The following is a 19,340-nucleotide window of genomic DNA, read 5'->3' as shown; positions in this document are numbered from 1 at the left end:
GGCGGGCAACGGCTTGTCGCGGATGGAGGCAACAAAAGGCGAGTTGGCGGTGGCTGAGGGCTTGTGCTGGATGTTCTGCATGACCCCTTGTAGTTGGAGTTTCATAGCTCGGAGTTCTGCGTCCCAGAGGGGAATGTTATCGCCATGGTCGGTCAATGGGGGTTGGATACTGCTGGCTTCCCCCTCAGGGGCTGGTGGTACGACTAGCGGGCGTGGAGGCGGAGGTGGTAGGCTCATATGTGGAGGAGGAGGGGGTTGTAAACCTTCTGGGTTGGGGGGAGGGGGTTGTGGAGCAGTGTGGTCCGGGGTTCTCTCTTGGTTGGGTGGGATGTCTGGAGGTGGAGCAGGGAGGTTTCTTTGGAGCAAAGCATTGATCAGAGCCTGGTTTTGCTCGGCCATGCGGTTAATACTGTTGGTGAGTTCGATGATGTACTGTGGTGGGTTGTTTGGATGGGAAGGTTCTGTTTGATGATCGGTGGTATTATGGTGGGAGGCCATGGACCTAGTCGTGACCATACACCTGGACGGACGAGAGGAAAAAGGTAATAATGAGAAAGGAGGCCTCCGGCGATAGCGAACACAACTAGCGCACGAATAAACCACAAGTTTTCCCACAGACGGCGCCAACTGATAATACAGTCCGTCCTGGGTGGATGGGTCGGGCTGGTCCAAGTTCTTCTAGTTCCGGTTCAGGGCGATGATTCTGCCAAGTGACCTGCAAGCAAGTCCAAAGGGGAACGGGGCAGTCCCCTAGTGAACCCTCCGGCGAGAGAATCAGTAGTCGAAGAAAGGAATGTAGAGAGAGAGAGAGAGAGATAAAAGCCTAACCTTCCTCTTGTCCTCTATTCTTGCTTATATCCTTTGGTAATCATTTCACTGCCCCTTGTGACGTGTCCCCTTCCGCCGAAAGCCTATGCCGTAGCTTACCTTATTCAGGGTGAGAGGGCTCTGTGCCGACGAGGAGGTGTTGTCGTAATAAATGCTGTGACGGGCTGCATTAATGGTGATGTGTTGTGGTAATAACTCTGCAGATCTTTGTCTGCTGATGTGGCCTGTGTTCCACCTGCCACGTGCCCGAATGCCATTGGCCCTCCATGTCTAGATGGCCTCCAGCTGTCCTGGGCTTTGTCAACCGGGTTATGCTATTGGTCCCAAGCGATGGGTTTGAGGTGGTTTGTTGTGGGCCGTATGCCTTGTGGGCCCATCCATGTCAAATCTGATTAAAAAAATTTCGTTTGGAATAAAATTTTAATTTTTTTACAATTTTAAGAGAAAAAAATAAAATAATTATAATTTTAATATAATATTTTATTTTATTAACTTTTTAATTTATTTTATTTTTTAATGGACTAAATTAATCTCAATTCACTTGTGAAACCAAATCATATTAATTTTTTTTACTCTATATTTTAATAAAAAAATAAAAAAAATTAGTAAAATAATTTGTCCCAAACATGGTGGACCCTAGTCTGTTTTGCATTTGCGTCACTTAAATTGACAATTCATTTTCTTTCAGATTTTTTATTGCATTATTGTAGTGTCAAGTTGAAAATAGCTGTCAGGAGCCAATAATTCATTTGATGGAAAATTCGACTTGTGCTTTGTCACTACAGCTTTTATTGCTCTGAACTTACATCATCAAACACAGACAAAAACCCAGAGAGAGAGAGAGAGAGAGACAGATAGAGATGGAGCTTCGACATTTTAGCCACAAAAAACATCCATTGATCCTCGGTGAAGTGAACGACGATGGTGAGGCAATTGTCTGCAACTTGTGTTGGGAAAAGATCTCTGGTTCTGCATTCAGTTGCAAAAATTGTTTATTTTTTTTGCATAAATTTTGTGCTGAATTTCCAGTGGAGATGAAACACCCGATCCACGCCCATTCCCTTACGCTCCAACAATCAACGCCCACTACAAGGTGTGATGTTTGTAGGAAAAAAATACTTGGATTCACCTATCGTTGTTCGCCTTGCGATTTTGACGTGGATATCAGATGTAGTGTTAGAGGCCAACATTTTAGCAGTAAACATCAGTTGATGATCCTCAATGAAGATGAGAAGAATGATGTTGATGAGAGGGTTTCTTGCGATGTGTGTTTGCAGCAGATCACAGGTTCAGCAGCAGCATACAAATGCACAAATTGCTCTCCCTCTATCTATTTCCACAAATTGTGTGCACAACTTCCAGCAGAGATGGAACACCCAATGCACCCTGAGCACCCGCTTGCCCTCCTCCAAGTAGTTGCTTATAAATTCAGATGCGATGGGTGTGATATGTGTTTGAAAGAATTCATATATCGTTGTTCCATCTGCAATTTCAACCTCGACAGACGCTGTGCTTTGAGAGCACAAAAGGTTAACCATGAAAGTCACAACCACCCATTAAGCCTCGTGTCCAGCTCGGCCTCCTTCGAATGTCATGCTTGTGGCACAAAGCGTGAAAGCATGTCTTATATGTGTGACACACGCAGTTTCTGGATCCATTATGACTGTGCTTCATTAACACCCACCTTCAGACACCACAATCACATTCACCCTCTCGCCCTCGTTTATCCAACTCATAAAGATCATTCCTATTTTATTCATGGAAACTATGACTGCAACATTTGTGAAAATTCAACGTCAGGAGAAAGGTTTTGGTTATATGTTTGTATAGGATGCAGTTATTGCATTCATGTCAATTGCTCAACAAAGACAAAGTATGCTTTCGCATTTACCCTGATTTCGATTTTTATTACAAGAAAAAAAGTTTATTGACAATGCTTTTCTCCTCATTTGATGTGTGTTCTATTGTTATTTTGTGGATTTAGGAAAAGAGAAAGTGCAATCGAGGTTGAGAATATTGACGAGGCCAATTTGATTCACTTGCCAATGGCTGATGATTCAATTAGTGCAATTGACCTATTTTTGAAGCAAATCAGCATAGGAGACAACAAGAGACAAGCAGAGCTCAACCATTTTAGTCATGATCATCCATTAATCCTTTTGGATGCTCAAGGAGACAACAATTTGTGCTATGAGAAAGAACTACTTATCTTGAATGAGCTAAACAAGGATAAAATATGCAATGCATGTGTGCGAAAAATTTCAGCTCCATTTTACAGTTGTGGTCTATGTGATTTCTTTCTCCACAGATGGTGTGCCGAGCTACCAAATGAACTGGAGCATCCATGTCAACACCAGCTCATCCTTCTCAAAAAGCCCGTTGAACCTAGAGGATTGTTCTATTGCAAAGGCTGCAAATATTATTGCAACGGATTTGCCTTCAAATGTATCGAGGATGAATTTATGAATTACCTGGATGTGAAAAGTGTGCTTGCTTACCCAAAGCCATCATTCATAAAGTTCATGAGCATCCCCTCTTCCTAAAGAAAGATTGTATCACCGCAGGCTGTGCTGCATGTGATCGTTGTATTAACATGTTCTCATTTGGATGTGACATTTGTAATTTCAACTTACACTACACATGTGCTATGCTACCAGATACAATTAAGCATACGTATGATGAACATCATCCCTTCACCCTAATTTATGCACCCATTAAGGATGGACCCAATGAGTATATCTGTGAATTTTGCGAGAAAGAAATTGACCCAAAGTGGTGGTTCTATCATTGCATCGATTGCGATCAGTCTGCATGTGCCAAATGCATTTATACGGAGAGAGAGGGAGTTCAAAATATCAAGTGGGGAAGCACCTATAACTTTGACAGTCATTCACACCGTCTCATCTATGTTTCAACCATAGGCAAGAGCTTTGATCACTCTCGGTGTGACTACTGTCACGAACATATCCGTTCTCCCAAATTTTTAAAACAAATGTACTTTAGCCTTAAAATAGCCTTCAAATGTGAGCAGTGTAACATTATGTTCCATCCACGTTGTCCTCATCCATAATATTTTAAGCTGTGTTTGTTTTGAGAATTTGACGAGGAGAATGAAAAGGAAAAAAAAATGTGATCTTATTTTTTGTTTCATTATAATGGACACTATAAGAGAGAGAGAGAGGAAAAAAAAAAAAAAAGTGAGGGAAATGTTATCTCACTTTTTGTATTTTGAGTGCACTTGGTTTTTTTATTTTTATTTTTCTTCACTTGTCAACTCTAAATATAGTTTAGAATTCAAATCTTTTCAATTGTTTCTCCTTTATTTATTTATTTCTCTTATCAAATCTTTTAAGTCATAATTGAAAAAAATTTCAATATGATTATTCATGCTTTTAAATGTTTAAATAAAATTACCTTCAAGTTTGTACATGTCAATGGTTAATATTAGATTATAGAGGTGGGTGCGGGTCGGTTGCGGTCACGAAACTTTCAATTCATCATCCGTTTGTCAGATTAGCGAATTGAAAAAAATCAATCCGCATCTGGTCGCCAATCTGGCAGATGTGGATTGAGTGAATTAGTGGATTAGCGGATGGATGTAAATTGGTTTAGCGATTTAAAATTTTATAAATTTTAAACATAATTCAACTTGTGCACTTTCTCAAAAAATTAAAAAAAAAAAATATTACAGTCAATGATTTAAAAAATATTGCAACCATTACATGTCTCATCTAAAGAAAGAAAGTTTGAAACTTTAGAATATTATAATCATCGCATACCTCATCTGCAAAAAGTATTACAATATGTGGTTTTTAAAATATAAAAACAATTCAAACCACCAAAACTACGAACAGAGCAGTAGTAAAGATTGTATGCCTCTGTATTGTTGCATCTATATCTGTTTTTGAAAACAAAAATCAACCAGCATATATAATTTTTTTGTTTATTATTTTTAGAGTTAGATTTAAAATCCAAAAAATATAGATAAATAATACATTTATTTTTTTCAATTCAAAAAATATATTCAAATTGAAAACTCTTTTTCAACAGAATATATTCAACTGAATATTTAAACTTTTTTCAATTGAAAATACAAACAGAATATCTAAACAAATTGAAAATACGAAGTCTTACAAATTACTAGGGGTGCTCGCTGTTTAGCGGTTTAGTTACGGCCAAAGGAACCTCAAATCCGCCATCCGTTCAAAACTAGGCGGATTGGAAAAAAATCAATCTGCAACCGTCCGCTTGTCATCACACATCCATCCAAAAATGCGGCGGATCGATTCGGTTCGATCGATTTGGACGGATCGATATATCCGCTGTTCACCCCTATTAGATTATTATAGGGAGTGGTTAGTTCAATTCCACTCTCACATTGGTTGGGCCATTAAGAAATACTCTATTTGGTTTTGACTTTAGTTTTCAAAGTTTTTTTTTTTTTTTCTTAAATGCACATAACATAGATACAAGTATATTGAATAAATACAAAATATATATATATATATATATTTTTGTATGTTTTAGTATTTAGTGTTCTTTTAAAAGATTTTTTTTCACTAATAATTTATTTTTCAAGTGTATCTAAATTAAGTGGGTTTGAAAAGTATTAAAAAAAATTAAATTGCTTAAAATATTTAAAATGGTCACTAAAAACTAAAAATACACATAAAATGTTTTCAAAATTTAAGCTAAAAATATAATTTCCTTAAAGTTGAGGAGGCCCTTTTGGTCTCTTGCTTCGCTCAACACTTATCGGACACTTACCTAAACATGTCTTAATTTTAAAAAATTCGTACACTCAGATACGCTTTAAAGACATTTTGAAAACACGCGCATTACAAATTTAAAAAAAGTAATTTAAAATCAATGATAAAGAAAAACAATACAAAATTTTCATATTGCTATGTCCAAGCTCTTAACACAATGCCTTACACTACAGGAAATATAGAATTTAACGGCGTTTATTTAGCGACGTTCTTTTAAACACCACTGTTTCTAACCTTTAACGACGTTTTTTAAACGTCGCATTTTATTTTGATTAAAACGGTACCGTTTAAGGAATACAAGTCGTTTTTTAAACGTCTTCACATGTATTACAATAACGTTATTCCTCCGTGTTTCTCTTAGCTCTGTGAGAATCAGAGCCGTTCTCTCACTCTCTTCAAGCCCTCACCAATCCCTCAAATCTCTCACTCACTCACTCACTCGATCGATCGCTCTCTCTCTCTCTCTCTAAACCCTTGAGTCTCAGAGATTAAGATTCAACCTTATTCAGCTAGGTTTCATCTCAGATCCAATCTCAGAGTGTTTTCGATTTCGAAGTTCTCTCTATCTCGATTTCGAAGCTCGACCGCCGCCACCATCACCACCACCGTTGACTAAGGTGAGCACCACCGTCTATAATCTCAATTTCGTATGCTCTCTCTCTCTCTCTCAAGCTTTTCCTTCCCTCGATTCTTCTCCTAGGGTTTACATAAGTTTTAGATTTCAGATCTGAGATTTCTCGTATGTTTCAGATCTGAGATTTCTCATTCAAAATAATGTTTGAGATTTGAAATTTCTTATTCAAAAAAACATGTTTCAGCATTTGAATGTTAGCTTCTTCTTTTTTTGTGTGACAATCTTCTTGTAATCAGCCTAAGCCCTCTCTATGATTTGGGGGGGGGGGGTTTGCAATGTATATTTCAAGCTACAAAATATAGTTAATATGCCCCTTCTGGAGTGTTTTAATCTCTTGTACTCATGATTTATTGCACAAACAGGCTTCGCTTGATCAATCTCTACCTTTCCAGGGAAACGGTGCTATTGCACTTCTTCTTGGTGCTTTCTACTTGCTCAGTGGATGCTACTCACTGCACTTGGGTCACTTCAGAGGCATATTCATCTCCCTCAATTGTCTTAGCTGCAAGGGGTGCACATGGTAACAGGGTCATTTTTTATGATTACCGTGAAGCATACTTCTGGCTTTGGCAGAATACTCCTCCAGATGCTAAGGTGATGTCCTGGTGGGATTAAGGATTTGACCGTTTGCTGAAAAATAGCTTAAAGAAATTGTATTCTAATCTTGTTATATATCTTTTTTTGAACCAAACCTTCTTTTTATAGTGATAAAAACACTGAATGGTTCTGTTTTTTTTTTAAAAAAAAATAGTTTTTTTTTTAATTTTAATTTAATAATTTAACTTTTAGATGCAAAAGCTATGCCATGTAATATTATATTGGTAACTAATGCTGATTACGGCTGCATTCCCTTCTCCCTGTCTCCCTTATTGCTTGGTATGGTGAAGTGTTTCCATATAAATCAACAGATGGTATAAAATTTGATCCGTTTGCAGAGTATCAAATAAGTACGAGACCTGCCTGTAGTATATAGGTTGTAGAGTATTTGCAAATAAGATGCAAGACCATCTAATGCTTCTTCTGGATAAGCTGGCTGCTTATTAGGGTCATAACAATAGTCCACTTATGGTGACTGGATCATCATACATTTGTCATTTGCCCCTGGGCCACTTAATTGAGGCGAGTAAGGAGGCTATCCTAACTACAAACACAATAATTTCTGGACATCTTACATTTCTATTTGCAAATAAGATTGTAATTGGTTTTTTTGGTTCATAGCCACACCTTTCTTATACTCTGAAACCCTGTCAAACTTAAATTAATATACTAGACATCTTACATTTCTATCTGCTACCGAATTGTGATACTGATTGTCATGTATATACTCATTTGGGTCTTGTTAACTAGTTATTTCTGCTGGATGATATTGCTAAACTTTGTCTATTCTCCTGTGTGTTGTGGTTGCGCATTTCATTAGATTTAATCTTTCTCTTAATAATGCCTATAAAATATTGCAGGTCCAGATGCCTCAATTGATGAAATAACAGATTTTTTATGTGCTGCTCAAATGGCAAAGGCAGCAGATTATCTACTACCTGATGATGATAAGTTTTTTATTTTTTATTTTAATTTTTTGTATTTCTTCCCCATAATGAAACATCAGGTTTTCAATTAACCCCTTTTCATGATAGGGGCATACATTTTTACGGCTTTTATAGTTTGTCTTTTAATTACTAATGCACCAGGATCCTTGTTTTTATTTTTATTTTTTTTGTTAATTCATTTCATACTGCCATTAGTAAATCCTCTGCGTAATTGATCTCTTCTCAAATTTCACAGCCGAAGCCAAAGAGGAAATTTTTTGAGAGAGAATTGTGGAAAAGGAAAAGGCAAAGGAGGTATGAGAATTGATCTGTTCATATATGAGTGCAATACTTGCTGTGAAATTAAGTAAGAGATTGGGTTTTGGAATGCGGGAAAAGTTGCATTTGATGGGCATGCATGTTGAAGGGAAGGTAATAAATTACTGTTAAATTTAAATTTTACTTTTACATCACACATCTATAATGAGCTATCCTTTGTTATACTGTTCTTAATTTCATGTTTTCTCCCTGCATCTGAAATGTGTAATCTGTAGAGTACAGAATCGATCTAGAATGCTTTGTAATGATTTTTAAAATTGGAATAGTTGTCATGTGCCATTGATTGCGAAAAAATGACTAATGCTTAGTAATTTCTTCTTGCATTTAACTGAAAATGTCTTTCTTTGTCTCTTCTAGGTCTTGATTGGGGTAAAGTTCCATCGTCACTGGCCTTTCCTTGGCCTTTTGAGAGTATGCTTTGTCGAGCCACCATATTTTCAGATGACAGTGAAACCTATTTTCACTCATGGGCTTCATGTTACAGAACTTCCAGGGATTGCTGGATGGTTGGTAAGTTATTGTCATGTTTCATGTGCAGCGATTACTTCGACACGTCTCTCTCATTATCTCTTACTAATTTCTTTTTATTATTAAATCTTTCTTGTTGATTAGTGTAGACACCCCATTTTTGACCGCCCTTAAGACTTGGGCACCACTGATGTTTTGCTCGGTGTTGAGAGATGTGTAGGGCAAGATTCAATTTCTTTGGCAAGAAGAGAGGCAAATCTTTCAAAACACTTTGTTTAGGGTTTTGGAGTTGAAGAAAAGAGGAAAGGAGAGGAGAAAACTAGTTTGGGAGAAGTTCGGCATGAATCCGGGTAGAAGCAAGTCGAGCAGCCCTCGCTGAATCGGGCTTATCTATCTGTACACTTGGAGTTTAGCTATGGGGCCACCACCGTCGGAAAGCTTACTTCCGAGGCTTCATTTTGCACTCAAGAATCTCCTAGAGCCAAGTCCGGGTGGGGGAGGTATGATCAGTTGAAGTCGGGCATCATCCCGGTTGGATCGAATCTGCGCGGCTTCACGAAAAAGGGCATAACTTTTTGCACAGGAGGAATTTTGATGCAAGGTTTGCGCCATTGGAAAGCTAACTTCTGGGGCTTCAATTTGGACACCCACCGGCCATTTTTTGACCTTGGCATCATCTATCGGCAATCTATTTTTCCGACCGGTAAAATATTATGCCGACCGGCACTTTATTTTGGCCGACGACCAAATTTTCTGGCCGGTTTGCCCCTTTTCATCCCTCAAGCATGGTGCATGCCAGCTGTGCCAGCTGGGATGCACAGACCCTACTCCACGTGCATATATGTGGCTATTTTACACCCTTTGCACACCCTTTGGCCCCTTTTCTTGCACCCTTTGCTCAAGGCTTCTTGAGGAAGCCTTGACCCCTTTTCTTGGCTTCCTCAAGAAGCCTACCAGCTGTCCAAGCTTCTCCAATAAGCCTTGAACCCCTTTGACCCCTTTCCCTTGACTTAGCTTGTAAGTTAAGTGATTTCCTTGCCTTATATATGCACCTCTCCTCCTCCTTTGTTGAGGTGAGAGATTTTCAGCAAAAACCAGACCTAATACATACATATAACATATATATCACCCTCTCTCTCTATATCTCCCTCTCTCTCTACATTTGAGTGTGTTAGAGTGACCAAACACCCTTGTTCTTGGGCCATTTCTTCATCAACTCATAGCACAAGGCATCCAACGCCCATTCCAACAGCTTGAGGCTGTTCTCCAGAGCTTAGGAGCACCTAAACTTGGTCCAAGAGGTGCTGGTTCATTGGTCTACAAAGGTGAGTCCTCTTCTTCCCTTTTCTAGCCTATTCTTGCATCATATCTAAGCCATAGTTTCTTGCATCTTTGGGCTCCGACCCAAACTGTAACTCATCATATTTTGAGGTCCTCTTCATGTTTGATTGAGGACCTCTTGCTGTTTGAGGACAGTAGCTTGCACTTGCTTCAATATCCTCCTTGAATGCCATAATCTTGCATAGAATTTTTGGCTTGCGTGTGATCTGTTTTAGAGCCTGATGTAAACTGAAAATAGGCTTATTTTGAGCCCCTCTTCAACATTGAAGAAGGACTCAACACTGTTTGGGACTTCCATGTTGTACTTCCCTTTATATCCTCTTTTTGGTCCCATTTTTGTATGTCTTGGCAGCCCCTGATGTTGCTGTTTTTGGACCTTGGTCCGAACTAAAAGTGACTTTATTTTGACCTCCTGAACATGTTTTATTAAGGGTATTTTCTTGTTTGGTGAATGTTTTGTACACCTCATGTTATAGCCGCTTTTGAGCCTCATTTTGCATTGTATTTCTAGCATGTTTGTATACTGATTTCGGGGCTGCCATGAACTGTAAATGTGCATATTTTGGGCCCCTCTTCAATGTTGTTGAAGGGCCCTAACATGTTTGGGGACAGAAAATGTGAGTTGCTTCATAATCTCTTGTTTAGGGCCGTTTTTGTATGCCATTGTTGCCCTATCTTTGTTTGCTTTTTGGCCATGAGTTGTACTAGTAAAATGCTAATTTTGGGGCTGCCTTGCTACTGTCTATTCATTGCATATCCATGTTGTGCATGTTTGATATAGCTATAGGCCATTTCGGGTGCCAAAGTCCATGTTTCGGGACTATTCCATGCATCGGGTGTGTTTTCGCCTCATTCCGGGGCTGTTTTCCCCCATATTTCAGTGCTGAAATCCCATTATCATATTTGCATGTCATTTTCCATGCCATTGCATTGCATATGCCATTGCCTCGGTTTGCGTGCCCGTGTGCACGCATTTCGAGGCACTTCATTTTCATTCATCGGCCTCTTATGTGAGTGTGGCTGAGGCTCTCTCATGTTAGTATAAGTCCATGTTGCATTCTATATACCGTTTTAGCCATTGCATTGCATATTCCATTGCCTCGGTTTGCGTGCCCGTGTGCACGCATTTCGAGGCACTTCATTTTCATATTATGGCCACTGTTTTGGGCCTAACTAGAGCTGCCTAATTCATGTTTAAGACCATCCTTTGCTTATTTGCATGCTCACCTTGCATGTTTGCTTGTATCGGCATGTTGCATCCTTAGCTCGTATGCCTAAGTTGCATTGCATCTTGCATGCATCACCTTGCCTCTTGAGATGAGTATGATAGAGGTTAGGCCTCCTTGTGTGTTTATTTGGCTTGCACGCATTTTGAAATTGAAGTTGCACACTTGATTCTTTGGGCCATCATGCATGGAAATGCGTGATTAGTGGTCCGAGAATCGGGGCACATCCTCCTTTGAGTCATTAACATGATAAGGAATGTGATTGGTGCATACATGCCTTGAATTGTGCTGCCATGCTTTGCCTTGCCCTCTGTTGCTGTGAGTTGCAGGTTCTGCAGGAATAATCTGCCGACCGGCAGTGTTACGTGCCGACCGGCAATATTTTCTCTGCCGACAGACCCTATTTTGTGCCAATGGCCATACTACACTGCCGGTGGAAGTTTCATTCAGCCGATGGTACTCCCCAGTGTCCAGGGATGTAATTCTGAGGTTTTGACAGCCTTCAGAAGAGGAAAGGAAGGAAAACAGAGGCAGCCTATGCATGGTGGCGCGCTTCCCGAGGCGTTTTCCTGTTTTAATTAATTTATTTAATTTGTTAATTAAATTAGTTAATTTGTAATATTTAATTAGCTTGCGTAGTTAATTAATTTGTAATATTTATTTGGTCCCTCCGAGTGAGGGCAAATCTGTAATAAGTGTGCGTGAGTGTGTGTATGTCTTCCAACCTCACGTCTTTCTTCCCTTTTATTTACCTGCTTATGATGGTAGATTAGGGCACGTTTAATTTAGCATACCTTATGCTATGCATGTGTGCATCCATGCATTTGTATTGCATGCTTTAGGCTCGGTACATCACACTAACTGCATTTGTACTTCAATTCATAAATTGACTATGTGATAGTTGATCGCATTTCACATGCCGTGTTTAGGGTTAGCCGAGCCTGCCTAGATTGCATTTTTGCCTGTGATGCATTAGCCATTTTTAACATGAACTAGGGCATGCATGTTTGCTAACTAGTTTACTGTTTTGGCACGGAGTACGATGTAAGTATTTATGCTTTAGCATATCGCATGAGTGTGAATGTTACCATGACAGCATGCTTAACATGTGGCTAGATGCTTATGTGTTATAACTGCTTGAATGCCTGTGGGTGAAGGTTGGATTGTTTGAGTTGGAAAAACTCGTTGAAATCCGTATTTTAGCCTACTTGCGAGTAGCAAATTCCAAAGCATTTTCAAACCAAACGGATATGCAATGTTTATTTCCCAATTAGACAATCTAGTCTATACTTGTTTGCTGCGCGCATAACATAGTAATTCTAGGCTAATAAATGGAATAAGAACACATAAAGTTTTCAAATACGGATATCACGGTTAGTAGAGGCCGGTCTTCGGACCGGGCGAAAGGGGCTGCTCATAGCTGACCTTCCCCGATCGTACCCAAGCTCCCGAGCCGAGACAACTCCGGTGATGACGGACATGTGGCCTTCGGCACCGAGTCAGGGTTTCCTAAATTTCCCATTTTAAAAATATTTAGGTGGCGACTCTGTATCTGGCAAAGCAGTCCATGTTTGGCACTACTTTTTCAAAAATCTGTTTCTCAAAACGATTTGCCAGATTTGGACTCTTTGGTTCAGATTAAGAACCGCGACAACAAAAATCGCGAGTCCGAACTGTAGCATGAGGTCCCTCGCGGGCTTGTTACAATTAGGATAAGCTTCTTGCTGTTGCGTTTGAGCAGACACTAGTTGAGGTGAATTTCTCTAGACTTTGATACTCCCTTGTAGTGTTTTAGTGTTTTCCTTATTCCATTGAGACAGTTTGGGCTCTCTTTTTGTATTTTCTCAAAGACATTAGCAGTTGATTATTTAGTTATATAGACTTTTGATTCTTTTTGCAAGTAACAAAACTTTTGATTATTTAGTTTGGGCTCTCCTTCTTTTTATGCTTCATACTTCTTCCATTCTCTTTTTCATACACATGCAAGTCAAAAAAAAAAAAATCTATCTAACTAGAGAAAAGGGCCTAACAGAGGCAAAGGTAAAAAATCCTTTTCACGGCATGAGATGCTGCTTGCTTTAAAGCTGATTGACTAAGACATATCCCTCTCACAATAACCATCAAAGCCAATATATCTCCTCACAAGTACATTTTTTACAGGTTGCTTTTTTAAATATGTTTACCCTAATTACTTTGTATTCACCAATTATCCCTATTTCTCTTTATGTTTCAATTGAGGTAGGGATCACACTGTTACAGTATTTGACCTGCTCAAGGGTGGATCACAAATAGTTCCTTTAATATTAAGCATCTTCTATGCTAAAATAAATTAGAGAAGACTCTTGGAGTGGGTGTTTGTAGTTATTATTTTAATATAAATATAAGAAAAAAATCATAGTCACTTTAAGATTCTACAAAATTTAAGATCTTAGTGCGATTTAGATAATTTGGCCCGATTGGGTTTGCAAAATTGTAAGATCCAACGATCCAGATTGGGATTCTAATAGGAAAAAAAATGACACTTGGACAGAACCTGTTTTTTTCAGGGTGCTGATACTGTGATCTATGAAAGATTGGCCGATGGAAACAATGATATTTCAGGGTGCTAGTACTTGTTTGTTATGGTACATGTACAATATTTATGTATATTGCTTCGTCTAGGTGTTGAATTAAGCGACAATTGCATATCAATGGACAGTTTAAAAAAAAAAATTGCATTAGGTGCTGGCGCTCGCTTTGGTACTTATGAAATTTTGACAGCTTTTTATGATGGTATATTCTTCATTCTATGTGCAGTTAGAAGTTGTTGTGTTTGTTCTTAATATTATTCTATGTGCAGTTAGCAGAGGTGCCTGGGAATGTTGATGTGGTTATCTTCCCAAATTATGTGAGTGAATTGGTTTTCTTTTAAATAATTATTTAGTACTTAATACTATGAATTTATCCTACTGTTATCTGGTAAGTAGTTGTATATGTTGTAATGTCAATTCTAGCATTCACTTGATTCATTTGATTTTGCTGTGATATCCCTCCATTTCATTTGATTTTGCTGTGATGTTGCTGTGGTGGAGGGCCTGGGAGGAGTCAAATGAGATTTTGCTGTGATTTTGCTTTGTTTCAAAAGCCATTGCATTTGATTTTGCTGTGATTTTGCTCTGTTTTAAAACTCTACCCTTCTTATTTAATATTTTTTTAAAGCTTTTTTAATAATCAACAGAATTATAAAAGATTTGTAGTGATCTTATTGTTACAGATTATGCTTCTACACATTTAATATTCTTGGCTTTCTTCTTAATATGATGCTTTATGTTATAGAAGAGTTGGTAACACTATATGATAGTATCTATGACATGGTTTTTGGCAAAGTCAGTTTTGGGAAATTTCTTTAAGGTAAATTGTATGGAAAACCATTCTTCCCTGCTATTGGTGATTCAATTCCTATATCATTTATAGAAAGATGAGGTTCAGCTGAGTTTTAATGGATATAGTTGAATCCTCAGATGTATCCATAGTAGAATTTAGAAGTCTTGTGTGTGGTGGCCTTGAATGATATGTATAGATGGAACTGCACCAAGTGCTATCTTGGACTGGTGATAATAAATGCATTGATTGAACTACTTGGGCCTCATTTGGATGTAGTTACTTTTTCAATTCTGAAACTACATCTGAGTGCCACCGAGAACTATGATGTTTGAATTTTTGCAGACAAAGGTATAGAACAGGAACACGAGTGTTTTTTAAGTATAAATTGTGGATCTTGTGTTTATCCAAACTTTCTTTGTTCAATTAGAAGCACTATGGTTCAGACAACTTCGGAGTTGGACAAGGTTAGTTTAGCAAAGCTTTTAAGTGGGAATATTTGGATTATAGCTTTAGAAAGTGAAGAAGAAAATCAAGTTCAGAATAGAATTAGCTTAAATTTATGTGTGTGTTTTAAAAGCAAGGACCATTGATCTCCATTGAGTATGAAATATCATCTAATTGGTTGGTAACTATGTCAAGTTCAGAATAGAATTAGCTTCATTAATTTATTTGTCTATTTTCTTCATGGTTGAGTTAATGAATATTTTTTTCTCACTCATACTTCTGTGTTTTGTTTAATTTTCCTAATTGCTGTTGCTTATTATGAAAAGATTATTTTTAATAGGCCCATAAGGATGCCACCCTAGTGGTTGCAAATCTGCAAAGGCAACAGGTTTATTCATGATTGCATCCCATTGTTGGCTAGCAGAGTTTATCCTTCGAATAATAAATGGTAATCATTTCGATTCTCTGTGAAAGCTCTAGTACTCATTCCAAGTTCTTGATTGTTTTTGGGTGAATTAAGTTCTTGATTGTTCTTTCACTGGAATCTATACTCTGTTTTCTGAATCTGTAACTCTGTCACATATGTATCTGATTTGATTGATTTCTGAATCTATCACCCTGTCATATAGGTAGATAACTAAATTAGTTTTTTTATTTTTTTTATTGTTTTCTTCCAGGATGATAATAGAAAGTGGGTATGCACACTTCAGGATCTATTTGTTTTCTTTGCTGCATGTTAGTCAAATAATGTTTTCCATAAGCATCTTCACTTCCTAGTTACCAAATGCAAGATCTCTCTTGTCCGATTTTTGTCGAAGCTTTTCACTGAAGAAGGTTTTGATCATGGCAATCCTCTTCAATTATTTGTTTTGTCACATTTGTTTTGTTTCTTTTGTTATAAGCAACACTTTTGTCTAAATCCTTAAAATTGACAGGGAATAGCACAATCTGGAGTAATTTTCTTGAGGAACTTCTGAGCTTAATGGTTCAACAAAAGAGGCTCATGCTATCAGACAGAAAAGTTTTGCCTTCATTTTTAACATCTTTGCTTGGCTCTTCATGCCATAGCCTTTTAGTGCCTCAGACAATTGGACAAAGGTTTTCACCTTTTTGTTATGCTTAGTTTTCATCATATCATCATCATACTGTCATCTTCTTTCTCATAATAACCATCATTTCATTTTGTCCACTTTGTCGATATCCATAGAATAGGAAGATCATGAAGTCTATAGTTTAAAAAGAGAGTTGCTTCTGTTTCTTTAAGTAGGCCCTATGAGTTGTTGCCTTTAATAAAATAAAATATTTCTTGATATCCTATTCATCTTATGTATTTCAATTAGTTTTGTTCTCATTAAAGAACTATTGCAATTTTAGCTGTCCTGAATCACTGCTATTATTATCTGTACTAATTTACAAATTGCTTACTGATGTTAACTTTCTGTGTTATAATTTTCTAAATTAACTTGTGCAACTGTCATTTTTCAGATTCAGTCAGTCTATAAAGAATGACATACTAGTTTTCATTCTAGGATTCGCCCTAAATCTTTTTGCATATGCAAAGGTTGGTGATTCTGATTTGGATCTACATAGTGCATGCATTGTATGTCTGTATGCAGAGAAGCTCTGTTTTACTCAAGTGAATAAGATTTTGTAACTACTGCCAAGAATTTTAAAAATTTTCCATAATAGCATGAACAGAAAGTAACGGATTGAGTTTTCTTTGGCAGCTAGTCATCCTATCATTGCTCAAAGGAATGGGAAGTGGAATTATGAGTGTTAAAGATGTTGAGTCATTGTTGTCTGAACTTTTAGAAAGACGCCATCAGTGTCATCAAAGAAATGGGAACTGGAATTATGCGTGTTAAAGATGTTGAGTCATTGCTATTATAATTTTCTAAATTAACTTTCTGTGAATGGGAATATGAATATCAAGTTGGCTCAAATGTCCAAATTTGTATTTTGGTGAACTCAGATTCCAATTTGGCTCCAATAGAGGGGCATCCAATTTTGGTGACTCCTTAATGTTATTCAAATGATTTGTGTGAATGTTTTTTTTTTTTTTTTTTGCACAATGATTGTGGTGTGGACTATCATTTGATGAGATTTTACTATGTGAATGAGAGTTATTATTTTATATTAGTGTTATTTTTCAGTTTTATTTTAGGTTTTTTTTGAATTTAATAACATAAAATTAGCACAATTAAAAAAAAAAAAAAAAGAGGGCTATCACAGCGTTTCTCAAAACGTCGTTAAATAGTATCAGAGATACGACGGCGTTTTAAAAACGTCGCTAAATAGCATGGTGACGTCATCTTACTGTTACGGACCTTTCAGCGGCGTTTTTATAAAACGCTGCCTATTGTCATATAGCGACATTTCTAAAACGCCATAGAGTTATAGCGACGGCCGCATCTTCGGCGTTTGATGCTAAACGTCGCAAAATGATTTCACGGCGTTTTTAAAATCTATCGCGGCGTTTTTTAAACGCCTTTAAAACCTCAATTTCCAGTAGTGTTAGTTACTTATTTGGGTTAATTTTATCACCTTTTTTTTTCAATTTATTGTTGTTAATTAGCTTGATTGATAATTGTTGGCAAGTAATCAGCTATGCAATAAGCATTGTTGATAATGAAATGTACAAAAGAGTTTCACAAAGAAACCCAAATATTACATGCAAGAACCATTTGCATCTATTGTACAGCAGGATTTAAACTCCACAATTGACCCCAACGAATCAAAACACCACCAAGGTTTGCATTATCAGTGCCTTGAGACATAAATTTAGTTGGGTTTTTTGGGTATCAAGCTGGGCTTGAACTTGCCACATACTTGCTAGAGAATACTTTGCAGCTCACGAGCGTAACTGTTGATCCTCGCACTCCAAACATCCCTTGGGATTTAGCAAAAATGGAAGCACATAGAGTGTGGGAGGCAGCTGCAAAGAAGCTGCCTAAGCAAAATTATACGTACTTGAGTACTTCAATTTATTTATTAGGACTTGAAAAGATAATTTGATTTTGTGTATGAAACAGATTTTGATAACTTCTCTCCCCTAAGGATCAATTGATGTCTATGATATAGTTCCTATTCATCTTGTTAGTGATATGTTTTGTTGATCACTCAGATTTTTATCATGATCTACTTCTTCCTATCCATGATATAATCATTTCTATTAGTTATATCATTCACTTCCTTTTGAAAACTTCACACAAAAGCTTCTATCCACAGAGAAATACAAGTAATATGTAAAGTCATAATCCAAATTTAAAAATATTTAGATGAGCACTGTGAAAACGTGAAATTAGTTACACCAATCCCATCCATATAACTTAGAAGTCTTTTGAGCACGCACCCTACTTGGGAGTTTGTATCATTTGGTATCAGAGTCAGCCATCCTACCGAGTATGGAATATGACACACCTATGTGAGTATGGGATCAAATGGGTGCAGCATTGCGGTTTGAGCCACGGAGGGGACAACTTATAGGCTGCCCTGATTAAGATACCTACCAAGGTGTCAAAACTAGAAAAGAAAGGGCTACCATTGGGTCAAGGGTAAATTACACTAACACCCCTTCTAATCACACTGACACCTCTTTATCACAAAATTCTCACTACCCTCCCTCCCTTTTAAAATATGTATAACAGTTAAGTCCATTTATTAGTAAACCGTCAGTCACCCAAATAGAAAATGATGACTTCAACAAAAGAAAGATTTGAAATGCCAAAATTACCCTTTCATCCCTTGCAGCTTCTCTTCCAATCCCTAACCTTACTCTACCTCACCTTACACATGACCACCATTACAAAACCCAACATCAAATCACAACCATAGCCACAGAATTCATATATATATATATATATACACATCACCAACATGACAAAACCCACCATCAAATTAAACAACTATGATACATAAATTTTGTAGAAGGCAAAAGGGTTTCAAAGAGGGAAAAAAAAGGTTTCAAACAGAGGCAAGAGAAAGGGAATGGCAAGAAGAAGGTCATGATTTTTGTCTAAACCTGTCTGATACAAAAGCTCTATGAATATATGAATTTACAGAGCTTCAAACACAGTAAGCAAGTTTATATGAATATATAGTAAGCATGCAAACCCAACAACAAAACAACTCCAATCACTGCCTTTGTAATTAGCAACAACCAACCATCCAATTCCATACTACGAAAGGCAAAATCTAATTTCAACAATTAAAGAGCTTTAAACTAAAACAAATATATGTATGCATATCAAAGCTTCAACAATTAAAGAGAATTTTATTCTATAGTATCTAGCTTCAACAGATACATTTTTATAAACACAAAATATATGTATATACATTTGTAACAGTTGCAACCTTACTACCTCCCTGCAATTAACCCTTCTCCACTTGGTTGCAACCTCAAGCC

General features: G+C 37.4%; 2 protein-coding genes across 7 annotated transcripts; both read left to right on the top strand.

Annotated features, from left to right (window-relative positions):
* The first annotated feature begins 1,579 nt into the window (after positions 1 to 1,579).
* Positions 1,580 to 3,995, top strand: LOC114320962 (uncharacterized). The gene is made up of 2 exons (XM_082913637.1): positions 1,580 to 2,701; positions 2,813 to 3,995. The coding sequence occupies exons 1-2, from the start codon at positions 1,689 to 1,691 to the stop codon at positions 3,369 to 3,371; spliced, it is 1,572 nt and encodes a 523-aa protein (XP_082769763.1). The 5' UTR covers positions 1,580 to 1,688; the 3' UTR covers positions 3,372 to 3,995.
* A 1,786-nt stretch (positions 3,996 to 5,781) lies between these two features.
* LOC145820507 (C2 domain-containing protein At1g53590-like) lies at positions 5,782 to 17,028 on the top strand. Of its 6 annotated transcripts, XM_082916400.1 has the most exons (11): positions 5,789 to 6,214; positions 6,594 to 6,825; positions 7,689 to 7,776; positions 8,010 to 8,186; positions 8,451 to 8,603; positions 12,840 to 12,881; positions 15,276 to 15,383; positions 15,613 to 15,769; positions 15,871 to 16,033; positions 16,421 to 16,496; positions 16,663 to 17,028. In XM_082916400.1, the coding sequence occupies exons 4-7, from the start codon at positions 8,094 to 8,096 to the stop codon at positions 15,333 to 15,335; spliced, it is 348 nt and encodes a 115-aa protein (XP_082772526.1). In that variant the 5' UTR covers positions 5,789 to 6,214; positions 6,594 to 6,825; positions 7,689 to 7,776; positions 8,010 to 8,093; the 3' UTR covers positions 15,336 to 15,383; positions 15,613 to 15,769; positions 15,871 to 16,033; positions 16,421 to 16,496; positions 16,663 to 17,028. The 6 variants fall into 6 exon arrangements, with proteins under 6 accessions (XP_082772524.1, XP_082772523.1, XP_082772525.1 ...); XM_082916398.1 differs by lacking the exons at positions 15,276 to 15,383; positions 15,613 to 15,769 and adding an exon at positions 13,968 to 14,015 and having other exon boundaries at positions 5,782 to 6,214; positions 6,624 to 6,825; XM_082916397.1 differs by lacking the exons at positions 15,276 to 15,383; positions 15,613 to 15,769 and adding an exon at positions 13,968 to 14,015 and having other exon boundaries at positions 5,782 to 6,214.
* Positions 17,029 to 19,340: the final 2,312 nt, after the last annotated feature.

Source organism: Camellia sinensis, chromosome 2 (assembly GCF_055761805.1).
Source record: "Camellia sinensis isolate YWXY chromosome 2, ASM5576180v1, whole genome shotgun sequence".
In the NCBI taxonomy this organism is placed as follows: Eukaryota; Viridiplantae; Streptophyta; class Magnoliopsida; order Ericales; family Theaceae; genus Camellia; species Camellia sinensis.
This window is presented reverse-complemented; position numbering and strand designations above follow the sequence as displayed.

Bases quoted from the DNA above. Each gene is read 5' to 3' on its own strand.
- LOC114320962 (XM_082913637.1), top strand. From the start codon at position 1,689: ATGGAGCTTCGACATTTTAGCCACAAAAAACATCCATTGATCCTCGGT. The intron at 2,702-2,812 runs GTATGCTTTCGC...TTGTGGATTTAG, and splicing joins AATTGCTCAACAAAGACAAA to GAAAAGAGAAAGTGCAATCG.
- LOC145820507 (XM_082916396.1), top strand. From the start codon at position 15,332: ATGATTGCATCCCATTGTTGGCTAGCAGAGTTTATCCTTCGAATAATA. The intron at 16,034-16,420 runs GTTTTCACCTTT...GTCATTTTTCAG, and splicing joins CCTCAGACAATTGGACAAAG to ATTCAGTCAGTCTATAAAGA. The intron at 16,497-16,662 runs GTTGGTGATTCT...TTTCTTTGGCAG, and splicing joins ATCTTTTTGCATATGCAAAG to CTAGTCATCCTATCATTGCT.